This window comes from Copadichromis virginalis, linkage group LG17 (assembly GCF_057382275.1).
Source record: "Copadichromis virginalis isolate Kocher_CV1m ecotype Utaka linkage group LG17, C_Virginalis_male_GT1.1, whole genome shotgun sequence".
In the NCBI taxonomy this organism is placed as follows: Eukaryota; Metazoa; Chordata; class Actinopteri; order Cichliformes; family Cichlidae; genus Copadichromis; species Copadichromis virginalis.
Window position 1 is genome coordinate 4674915 of NC_140634.1, and position 12343 is coordinate 4687257.

The window sequence follows — 12343 nt, forward strand, 5'->3', positions numbered from 1 at the left end:
ATCTGTGGAAAGTTCCTGGCAAATAAAGTTCAAAGTTCATATAGCAGCACAGACTGTACATAAAAGACGGTTTCTGGACTTTATAGTTTTAAGCATTAACACCATGTTTATTTTTGTTGTTGTTATTGTGTTTGATTTTATTAAGTAACAGAATAATACAATATCAGAACTTTACTTGTTAAAACTGAAGCACAAACTTGTTGAATGATTTGTGTCAGATTTTTCATGAGAACATTTTAATGCCAGAATGACTTTGGAGGTAGCCTCAAGTGGTCGTTTTAGGAGATGCAGTTTTTGGCGCATCAGTATCGGCTTCATTCTTCAGTCCAGGAAACTACTGCGATCTGTTTCATGCAAAATATCTGCACTGAAATTCATGCCTTTATCGTGTTTTATAGACAGAATCCAATGTCTCATTGAATCTGAATGAGAAATTGGAAAGGAAGTGATCCCTGCTGTGAAAAGTTTCACTCAGCTTTGACTTCTCTTGGTCACATCTCCTGATCTGAATTGATACAGCAACAATGTAACAACACTGTGGTAGAACGTGTTCAGTGGAAACACTCAGAGCCTCAGTGCTGCATATCCATCACAGGAGCAGCTAATGTGGCTGTCAGGCTCCTTTTTAGCAGCCTGCTGAAAATACTAGTAATTAAAATAACAGAGTATCATGAACTTTACTCATCCCAGATGGGGGAGGGTAACACAGCAGCAGAATGCCAACTGCAAAGACAAATGAAGCTGTATATTTACAATGCTGACAATTATTTTTGACCCATGTGGGCATATTAAAATGGTACTTTTCTATACCTGAGGATACAAAGATTCATATTTTTTATTAAATAGTTAAATTAAATGATGTAAGCTGTTGGTTTGTTTCGATTAGCATACAGACTAAAATGTGCCTGTACCTTTTAAAAAAAAAAAAAAAAAACAAGGGTAATTTTTTTTTTTACTTAATTCTTACTGTGTGTCATCGTGGTTAAGATACAGTGACCCACGAACTTTAATTTTTAAAAAGCGTCACCTATTTATTATGCTCTTCTTGGCTTCCTGACTTTTTATTAGCAGGATAGTGGCAATTCTATCACTGCACTGTGGAAATGACCAGCATTTAAGTGTTGCACTGTTACTGTACAAAAACGTCCATGACTCCGATCGTCAGCTTTCTGTTGGGACTCTGAGCTGAGTAAGGACACATCTGTGGGTATTCTAAAAGATTGAGCAGAAGAGGAGGCAATTAGAGCGGGGTGAGAAAGATCTCAAAACACACTGAACCCGAAAGAGTGTGTAAAAAGAGAGGACACAGTTCTTCTTGACCTACAGGTGAGTTGAGCTAATTTCTGATTAGCTATTTAACTCTAAATGCTACAAAGTTTTCACAGATTTTGAAAGAAAATTAAATGTGTGACATAAAAGCATCACTGAGACTTAATAAAATGTGAACATCTGTGTGTCATGAGCCGCAGATCTGTTGTTTAAGATGACGCACGAGAAGAGGTTTCAAGGCATTCCCATGTCAAAGGTAAGTTACATGCTGCTGGGATTGAAGACTCATGGGTGTAGGGTTGAAAGTTTCTTCATATATTTATTCTTCACCAACTAGATAGATAATTATCCTCAGATAACATAAAGTAGAACAATTCTGAGAAAAGCCAAGAAAAGAAACACAGTAAATCAAATAAACAGTTTCCATTTCCTCGGTGCATTTGTTCCACATGTGTATTTGTCATTTGGGTTGAGATCTTGTGAGGCAGCTGAGGTCATAGCAGATGTCATTTAGTGTCATTTTTATATTCATGAGACCTTTTGGTGATCCCAGTAAAAGGGTGACCTAGTTATGAAGCAGCACTTATCTCTTGTCCCGCTGTCCTACATATTGACAATGTCCTACATTTGACTGTTTCAAGTTTATATAAGTGAACATTTGTAAAACCTGGATTCAACCCAGTGAATATGAAGGAAGCAGGGAAGGCAGGCATCATGGTAAAGTGCAGGTTTATATGTCTTTTGCTGTCAATAAGCCCAAGGGGGAAACAGTCACCAGTCACCACAAAGTTACAAGCTATTCAGACCTTCCAGAAAATGTAGTGGTGTAAAAAAGTTAAAGTAAAAAAATAATCTCAGACAAGAAAAACAACATGTCATAATTAACATGTTAGAAAAACCAATGAATGGCTGCATCCCGACTCAGGCAGCAGGCTAGCAAAGTGAGGCAGTGGTTAACGCTGTGGCATTACAGCAAGAAGGTTCCTGGATTGAAACACTGATGGCAATTCTGTGTGTGTAGTTTGCATGTTCTCCCTGTGCCTAAATTTCCTCTGAATGCTATGGCTTCTTCCCAAAGGCAAGTAAGTTAACCCTTATGTACTGAAATCTGATGACTTCTTAAAGTGAATTAAAATACACAAAAATAAATGAATTTTAAAACTTTTCTAAAAATTTTATACATTTATTTTTGTATTTGGTAATTTTACCCAAATCAAATACCTACTTGCCAGTTCTCTAGACAAAAAACATTTAGCATTGTTAGCGTGCATCACTGGACATTAGCATCTAGTCATGGGTGTTGCACTTACAGTAACATATGTGGCATAAAACTATGAACAGAAGCTTTATGTGAATCATAAAGTGTGGTGTGTGTAAGAATGAATGCCACATAGAAATGTAACTTCAATGAGTCTCTAGTAAGAAATAAATACTGAATACTGAAATACTGAAAATATCCAGACACCACCAAGGGACTACTTTTTCACCACTTCACCATATTGCCTGTGTTCCAGCATTGACGCTGTTTCATGACACTCACAAAAGCCACTTTTCTGGTTCTAGTCAATGAGAGGTTTGTGTAAAGAGGAGGACTATGCATTTCTGAGAACATCGGAAAGGACAGAAGGAGCGGCGGCTTTAGGGAACGACTGGAAAGACAGGAAAGAAGAGAGGGTATGGCAAGTGCGACCGAATCAAATATCACACCCCAAATGTGCACAAATTTCATGTATATCCATGTGTTTGTGTTTGTGTGTGTGTGTGTGTGCTGTGTGTGTGTGCATGTATGTGTGTCTGTGTGATTTAGGTCCGCAGGCGATTAGAGCAGGAGCAGCAGGAAAAAAAACGACTCAGAGAAATAGAAGAGAGCAAGAAGGTGAGCAGACGCGTGCACACACATACACACATGACTGGATGGTTCACACTCTACAAGTCCATACATCTGCAAAACAAACATAGTCTTCACTTCCAACCTTTGGCACAGCATGAAGGGTTGCGCTAACTGACAGCAGCTTAGGCTCAACAGCTTGTACTTGTTTCTTCTTAGAAACCACATGCCTGTTACACACACATACACACACACACAGGTTGGACACAGGAGCCAAGCAATAGTAACTGAATGTGACCGGTGCTGTGATAGATCAAGCTGGCCATCAGCGCTATTTATTGGAAACCAGGCACTGTTTTAGCCTTTCAGAGTTTAATAATTGAATGTTCTTGACTGGGAGGATGCTTTCCATAACACTTTTTAAACAGCTTTTTCAAGGGTTTTGTGTGAAAATGATCTTCCTTATTAAGTTATTAGCAAATACCAAATGTGAAGTCAGTGTTTTTTGTTTGTTTTTTTATTTCCTTCACTTGTGAGGCACACACACTGTGAAGGTGACTCATTTATTCACATTTTAAGACGGCAAGCTTAGGTTTTCGTGAGACCAGGTTGTAGTAATCAGTCTGATGGAAACAGAGAGCTGAACTATCAAGTAGACGGGCCGTGGTGTGACGCCAAATCAATGAGCATTAATCTACCGTTGAGGTTCACTTTGTTGCTCAGGGCAAAATCAGATCGACTTCCTGGAATTAACAGTCTAGGCAACACAATTCTGGCCCTCTGTCAAGACTGCCAGGGTTTATCAGTCGCTTTGGGAGAGCATGTAGACACACACGCAGTAGAAGAATGAAATAGACATTTGGCAGTATGAAACAAAAGAAAGTGGTTTTGCATTGATAGTACGGATTTATTCAAAACACAACACAACACATAAACAGTTGCCAAAACAGATGGACACTCTCATGGACTTGGAATGCAGCATACACTAAACAGCTGTGGACGCTTTGAGCAGTTGCCCAATTTTTGACAAGAGCGTGTTAAGGTCAACAGGGGACGAGGGCTTGCTGTTGCTGTCAGTGTTTCTGCTTCTCTGCAGAAAAAATAAAAAGACAGGAAGCTGATGACAACATTTACCCTGATAGAGTAGACAGTCACTCTCACAGCAGTATGGAATGTACTTTCTGCTGAACCCTAACTTAACCCAGAGCCACACATCAAAAGTACACACAAATGTGCATGGACTCAGTGACTTATGTCCTCTGACATGTGCACAGAGAACACAGAGAAACATACAGCCAATGCAGAAAAGCAACCTGAACCCAAACAGACCTCCAGTCTTCATTAAACAAGGGTTAATCTGTATAAAATGTCACACGTGCTCACCACTGGAATGTGTCAGTCGAGCCATATGAATACCAGAAAACCGTTGTAATGTTGACAAGTCAACATGGAGATTTAAGTGAGTGCATTACAATGAATTCAACCAAAATAACCAAACGAAAAACTTAATAGATGGGTGTCTTTTAAACCTAAGCTATATTGCCAGTGTTCACTCACCCATCCACGTCATCGAATTCAGGTAATCGCTTCCATGGCCACAGGTTGATAAAATCAAGCATCTGGGCATGCAGACTGCTTCTACAAACATCTGTGGAAAAAATGGGGCACGCTCAGGAGCTCAGTGAATTCCGAATGAATTGGTACTGTGATAGGATGCCACCTGTGCAAAAAGTCCAGTTGTATATTCCTCACAATTGCACTTGTCGTGAGGAATTAATTCAGCTGCATCCAGGACTTACTGATTTTTATAGCCTGGTCTCGGACAACTGAAAGTCCTTGAAAAAGGACTTGAATCACCAAGCAAAATGCAAAGTGTCAGATGTAGTGGTGTAAAGCATTTCTCTGGAGTGATGAATCATGCTTTCCTGGGAATCCAAAGAACGAGTCTGGGTTTGGTGCTTGTAGGGAAAACGGTACTTTTACTGACTGCATTGTGCCAAGTGTAATGTTTAGTGAAGGAGGGATTATGATGTAAGGTTATCTTCAGGAGCTGGGCTCTGCCCCTTAGTTCTTTAGCATACCAAGACATTTTAGACAGTTCCAGACTCACAACTTTGTGGAAGCAGTTTTGTTGATGGCCCCTTACTGTTCCAACATGACTGTGCACTGGTGCACAAAGCAAACTCCATGGATGATTATACCTTTGGTGAAGAAGAACTTGACTGGCCTGCACAAAGTCCTGACCTCAACCAGACAGAAGACCTTTGGGATGAAATAGAGCAGAGACTGCAGACCAGGTCTGACCTCTGAAATGGGATTCTGGAAGAGTGGTCAAAAATTCCCATAAACACAGTCCTAAACCTTGTGGAAAGCCTTTCCAGAAGAGTTGAAGCTGTTATAGCTGCAAAGTGTGGGCCAACATGGTATTAAACCCTATGCATTAAAAATGGGATGACACTCAAGTTCAAATTCAATTCAATAAACTTTATTGATCCTGAAGGTTGGCCCCGAAGGAAATTGGTGAATGCGTGTGAAGGCAGACAAGTGCATACTTGTCTGCCTTCAATATTGTGCATTTCCAAATTAGTTCTCTGAAGTTGGGGCAAAAAGTTCTTGGTTTAGAGCCTGTTTTTGCTAAATTATGTACTATTATAGGCAAACGCACTGAATAGTGATTGCAAGAACAAGCAACATTTTTTAAGTCTTACATAAGCATCTGACATCACCTAAATCAAAGGCCTTTGGTTCAGAGACATGGAGGCAGTTACAGTGGTAGTACTGTACTACTGGCTACATTAGATTCTTTTGTGCTGCTCAACTTTGGCGCTGCATTAAAAGTCCTTAAAAAACACCACACACATACAAATTATGAATCTGTAGTGAAAATTCTGAAAACCTTAGCATAGTTCATTGCTGCATGCATATTGTTCATGTTACAGATCATACCGTACATTAACCAGACCTAGGAAAGCTGCTGTTTTCTTTGATGAGATGGGGCAAAATGGAGATCATCTACATCTTGTCCTTCACATTAAATAGGACAGGTACCATCCTGATTGCTACCAGGTGACACTTCATAAGCCAGAATCCTTAATGGTTAGGAGGCATTCTGCTGTCCGACAAACCGAACAAGCAACTGAAATCTCACAGAAAAAACATTTCGTTTTATAAACTACAACAGGCTAACTTACTTATTTTATAGTTCTATATAACATTATTATCACATTGACCTTCAGAACCATCTATTGAGGAATGTGCATTTTTCCTCTTCCCCCCATTCCTTTGACAACCTGAAAAAAGTCATAGGGTGCAGCATAAAAACAGGTCAGCTACAGCATCCTTTTATATCTCTAATTCTAACGCACGACGCAGAGCTGATCTTCAAAGACATGGCAACATGTGTCTGGCATCTTTCCTTCTTGAAGCAAACTGGATAGACAGACTTCTGACTTCTTCAGAGTTTCCTAGTTTTTAGATTGAAAAGCTAAAATATTAATTAGCAATAGGACGCATTGAAAACTCCTGGAACCAATGGAATTTGCTGAGAGCCTTTGTCAAAAGTGATGTTTTGTTCATTGCCAAAGTTGTCAACCTGAAGTTTATCTGAACACAAAGCTTACCCCTTACAATATAAAGTGCCTTGAGGCGACTGTTGTGATTTTGCGCTGTATAAATAAAACTGAATTCAATTGAAAAGAGGAGATTTTCGTGTGGTGAGGGTCTCACTCTCAGTACTTAGTAATTAACTAATGATAGCTGTATGCAGTCTATTAGCTCATATTTACTGTTAACTCCCCCTATATGTGTTGAAAGCTATTCCTTTGGGTTTTTTATACAAATAATGTCTGCACGTTAGTTCTGTTAGTGATGGAGTTCACCTTTCTTCACCTTTCAGTTCCCGCAGCATCCTGTGGGAGTACGTTTTTATTTAGTTTCTTTAATGGCTTATAGCATCTCCAGTCTTCTGCGAGATGACAGACCAACGTTAACCAAGTGTGACCTTCCTCCAAATATTTGTTCTTTTATAGTTGACGTCCAAACTTTGGCGTGTTTCACACATGTAGTGCAGATTAAAATGCTTATATAACTTTCCTGTGAAATACAATAATTATGACCTTCTGTCATCTAGTGTCATCTGCACAAGGGGGGGGGGGGGGGGGGGGCATGTAAACTGCTAAAAACAGAAAGAGAGAGAACGCACATTTGTTTACATATTTCTGTAACTTTTTCCAAATTATTAGTGATTACTAACAAAAGCTGCTGTGACTCAGTCTTGAGTGAACATTACACAGAAAACAGACAGGACTGTGCAGCGATCAAAACTTGATTCCAGCCTTTGAATTGCAGTTAGCAACTTTAAATTTCATACTATGTACATCTTTGTACTATGTGTTCATTAGCTGCACTTTGACTGCTTTCAGGACACATTTAACTAGAGCCAAGATGAAGGTTAATTAGGAACTGCGACCTCAATTGACAAAATGTCAAATTTAGTTACATTTTGTAAAACAAAATGTAACTAAATTTAAAAACAATTTTTTTAAAAAAGAATGAAATGATTTGAAAATCTAGATCCATTTCTTTATTCTCAGTACAAAAGAAAAAATATTACATGTTTAAACTAAGAAAATATTAAATTTTTGAATAAAAATATTAGCAAATTTTGAATCTGATCGCAATAATACATATCAAAAAAGCTGGGGGAAATAAAAGTTAATTGGCAACAGGTCAGTAACATGACTCAGTATAAAAAAAGAGTCTTTTTGAGAGGCAGGGTTTCTCAGAGGTAAAGATGGGCGATTTTGAGAATAATGTTCCCCAAAATAAAATTTTCATCATCTCCAGTACTTGATGTCATTAAAAGATTTGGAGAATCTGGATAGCTATGACAGAAGGAGCAAGAGTAAATGGGCAAATTTAGAAGATGGTGGACCTGCTGTGATGGGGTTTGGAGACAGTGGCAGTGACAGTTGATTTTGGATGCTTGTGGTCTTCAAGCTCTCAGGCAGGACTGCATTTTTTGTCTTGGAAATCGCAGCATGGGCCCAGGATCACTTCCAGAAATCATTGTTTGTGAACACAGTTCTCTGCACCATCCACAAATGCAGGTTAAAGCTCATTTAAAATGGACAGAGGCAAAGTGGGAAAACTGTTCTGTAGTTAGATGGTTTGAAATTTGAAAGGAGTTTCATTTTAAAAAGCCTTCATCTCTGATTGTATGTGGGTATATTAGTACATACAGATCTGTCAGCTTGCACATTTGGAACAGCAACAGCAATATACAGTTTTTAGAACACATGCTCCCATCCTGTTGATGTTTTTTTTCTTTTCAGGGAAGGCCTTTCACATTTCAGCAAGAGAACACTAAACCACACACTGCAGCTATTAACACAGCACGGCTTTGAGGTAGAGTCCAGGCGCTGAACTGGCTTGTCTGCAGTCCGGACCTTTCACCAGCTTAAAACATCTGACTCATCATGGAGTAGAAAACACAGCAATGATGCACGGGGACCATTGAGCAACTATAGAATCCTACATCAGACAATAGTGGGACAACACTGTGCTCTCAAAAATACAGCAACTGGTCTCTGTAGTTTCCAAATGTTTTACAGCAGCGATCCCCAACCTTTTTTGCGCCACGGACCAGTTTATGCCCGACAATATTTTCACGGACCGGCCTTTAAGGTGTCGCGGATAAATACAACAAAATAAAACTAGTACCGGTACCGAAAAAAAGAAGATTTATTCATAACACACGTGAAAAGACCCAGGAAAACCGAGTAAACGATAAAAACGATAACAAAATAACGCTGAAAACCGATAAAAACCCTGAAAACCATACATTTCATACCTGAGCCTCAACTCTCGCGGCCCGGTACCAAACGACTCACGGACCAATACCGGTCCGAGGCCCGGGGGTTGGGGACCGCTGTTTTACAGACTGTTGTAAAAAGAAGAGGGATGCTGCATAATGATAAACATGACCTTGTCTAAGCTGTTCCAAACTGTGTTGTTGCCATCTAATTCAAAATGAGCTAATATTTTTCTTAAAATGGTACATTTTCTCACTCTCACGTTTAAACTTATATATGCAAATTCGTTTTAATTAAAGAAATTATCAGAAAGTTTACCAAACACTCCTTTTTCCCAAAATCTAAATTTTCTGGCAATTATTTCATAGTTCAGACTTTAAAAGGTTAATTCAACTAAAAACTAGTACTACTACTACTACTAGTACTAGTACTAAAAGTCACAGCCGGCAATTTATTGCTTAAACATGTATATTGCAATTTATTTCATTTTTTCAGGGTGAATGTATTTAGTAGAGGTCTGAAAAACTGTGTTTTTCCTGTTTTGTTATGTATGTATCAAATGCAATGTAGTTGTTGTTACAGGGTTAAACATCCAAAATCTAGACCTGCCTTTACATTTTCCAAAACCATCCATCCAGTGGAACAAATTGGAGTGTTTGCCAGGCTGATTCTGGCCCTTATGTTTAACACCCCTGCTCTGTTATAAAGTTTCACTTTAATTGGAATGAGACTTTAAAAGTTATTGAGACCATAAACTCAAAGTATGTAAGAGGTTGTAAAGCCTGTGAGCAGCAGGGCCATGGAAGTTTTACTTCACAGACCTGGAGGTTACATCCACGTGTCCGCCTGTAATTCTTCATATAAGCAAGTACATCCAGAGAGGAAATAAATCTAAGAAAAAACAGTTCAGAAGACAGAAAAACAGAAAAGATACACAATCATTCTCACTTAATCCTCCATAATATTTTGAGGCTCTGTAGGATTATTTTGATGGCTAAAGTTCCCCTGGTACAGTGATATAACAGGACATACATTCTGCTGGGCTTGCACCGCAGAGCCTTAAGTAGGCGTGCTTGTGTGTGTGTGATGAAAAGTTCTGGGTCTGCTGGCGGGTGTGTTCCTGACCTCAAATTTGAATCTCTTGTTGAATCTCTTGGATCCAATTTCCTGCAGTGTGTTTGTGTGTATTTTTAAGTAGAATTTACACACATGTGTGTGAGAGAGAAGGCCGATGCGAGTTGCGCTCAATGAACAGCGTCTGTCATTAATTAACGTTCCCGTCATGCTGTGTGTGGGTCTGGGGAGCCGTAATGTTTAGAGGAAGTTGATGTGAGCGAGGGAGCCATTTGCTCTAATGTCAGTCAGTTTCAAGAGGAAGACTCGCTGACACATATGGAGTGAAGGTGAAAGCAGTTACACAGTCAATGCGAACACACACACACACACACACACACACACACACACACACACACACACACACACACACACACACACACACTTCCAGACAAACAACCAAGACATTCTTTCTTTAAAGGCCTTTGAATGATTATGGAGAGGGATATGGGGTAGCACTCTTGGTGCAAATTTGCTCAGACGGGCGATCACTGACAAGTTGACAAATTGAGTTGATTATTTTCCGTCTCAACTCCACTGACAAGTTTGTGGGAGCAATTTGCCAAGTTTTGATGATTGTGGAGTGTCATTGTGAGGATCAGTCAGAGGGGCTTTGGGTTGAAACATTAACCGTCAGCAGACGTGTTACTGTTGTAATTATGAAAACTACGGATGTAGTTAAACTCATTTTTCATGGCTGATTAAGACAAATGGAGTATAAAAAGGCAGTGCCAGCTGCTGGACTACTCTACATGGAATATTGCTTGTAAGCAGGGTACAGTTCAGATTCTTTACACTGACAGAATGGAGAGTTACACTTAAGATCAAAGCAGCCTGTATGTGGCCCACAGTGTAAAATGAGTTTGACAATTTGTTACCATGCAGTATTATTCCATGTACTTGGTTTCCCCAGTAAGAACCACTTCCTGTTCTTAACATCTGATTTCAAAAGGAATGAAGGGATTTCACAAAACCAGCAGCTAAGACAAATGTGTCCATCTTTTATATATAGTCTATCTTAAAACTGCATTTTGGTCTTTCAGGAGAAAGAGCAGCTGTGGCACACTCATGTAGCAGAGCTGACCTCCAGCCAGGAGAAGACTCTGCAAGACAGACTGGCAAGGCTGCGCAGATTCAGGGTGAGGATGACAGGCAAACACATCCAGATCTCATTACCAACTGTTGATGTGAAAATCATGCACCTGCTGTTGTTTGATGTGGTTGCTGTGCTGAAATTCACATTAACCATACGAGATTCAACACCACAAAGCGACAGCCTAAGCAGCCGCAAAGCTTCTAGAGTTTCACTGCTCCAGCAACACAGAAAAGCTTTTTTTTTTCTTTCTTTTTTTTTTATAAAGGACATGGAGTTTATGAGACACTGAGCGGTCATGGACGAAGTCATCAAGTTACAGAGCAGTTACAATTTAGGGTCATTGATCAGGTGCTGGATAAAGAGACTAGTGAGTAGCTTTGAAGCGATATTCATGACTTTGTCATTATGTCATTCATTCTGGTGCCAAAAGATCATTGATCTGTCTTTCAGTCAAATATCACTATCAGGGGGTTTTTTTTCCTATGCTGGTCAGGTTTATGCCATTGCTGTCTACACACATATTGTGCACCTAGCAATCATCAAATGTGTAAGTGTTTAATGTTCAAACACTCTGAGTCTTTTTTTTTTCATGCAGGAGTTCCAGAAGAAGGTGATGGAAGAGGAGTCTGGAGAGGAGGGTGCACCAAGCAGCCAGGCAGTCAATCAACTCCTCACAAGGATGTAGATGCATTAAAGGATAATCAAGAAGAAGGCTGACCGCTGCTTTAGTGGCCAGAACATAGCATTCTAATGCAAATATAAATTTAACAGTCACATACTGAATGAACTACTTTAATCTTTTAAAGTTAGTTATTGTATCTGACAGTGCTTCTTGGGGATTATACCAGAGATTGCTGTTCTTTTCCTCAAGTGTTTCAAAAATCTTGATACACTGTAACAAAGAACTGGTTACATTGTGATCTTGCCTAAATGAAGCATGCATTCTCCTTGCTGTTGCAAATCAGCTGGCTGTTTGTCTGGTGTGACTTTTTTTTTGGGGGGGGGGGGGGGGGGGGGGGCTAACAGTCAAAATGTCTCTAGAATTCGTCACAGTGCAGCTCCCTCCAGGATATCCAAGAAATAGATTGTCAGCATCGAGTTTTGTTTCTCTTCAGAAAGTTCAAACCAGCCATCAGGCAACCAGACATGATGGAAATGTTAAACGTCTTATTTTAATACAGTAGACACGACCGAAGGCTGATTAAGGAAGGGCGAGTTTGGGAG

At 39.6% G+C, this 12343-nt stretch overlaps 1 protein-coding gene across 2 annotated transcripts; it reads left to right on the forward strand.

The window, feature by feature from the left end:
- The first annotated feature begins 1114 nt into the window (after positions 1-1114).
- LOC146688829 (uncharacterized) lies at positions 1115-12081 on the forward strand. 2 transcript variants are annotated; one of them, XM_085437394.1, is made up of 6 exons: positions 1115-1326; positions 1470-1525; positions 2833-2943; positions 3077-3145; positions 11067-11162; positions 11715-12081. In XM_085437394.1, the coding sequence occupies exons 2-6, from the start codon at positions 1484-1486 to the stop codon at positions 11802-11804; spliced, it is 408 nt and encodes a 135-aa protein (XP_085293520.1). In that variant the 5' UTR covers positions 1115-1326; positions 1470-1483; the 3' UTR covers positions 11805-12081. The 2 variants fall into 2 exon arrangements, with proteins under 2 accessions (XP_085293520.1, XP_085293521.1); XM_085437395.1 differs by lacking the exon at positions 1115-1326 and having other exon boundaries at positions 1431-1525.
- Positions 12082-12343: the final 262 nt, after the last annotated feature.

Bases quoted from the DNA above. Each gene is read 5' to 3' on its own strand.
- LOC146688829 (XM_085437394.1), top strand. From the start codon at position 1,484: ATGACGCACGAGAAGAGGTTTCAAGGCATTCCCATGTCAAAG. The intron at 3,146-11,066 runs GTGAGCAGACGC...TTGGTCTTTCAG, and splicing joins AAATAGAAGAGAGCAAGAAG to GAGAAAGAGCAGCTGTGGCA. The intron at 11,163-11,714 runs GTGAGGATGACA...TTTTTCATGCAG, and splicing joins CAAGGCTGCGCAGATTCAGG to GAGTTCCAGAAGAAGGTGAT.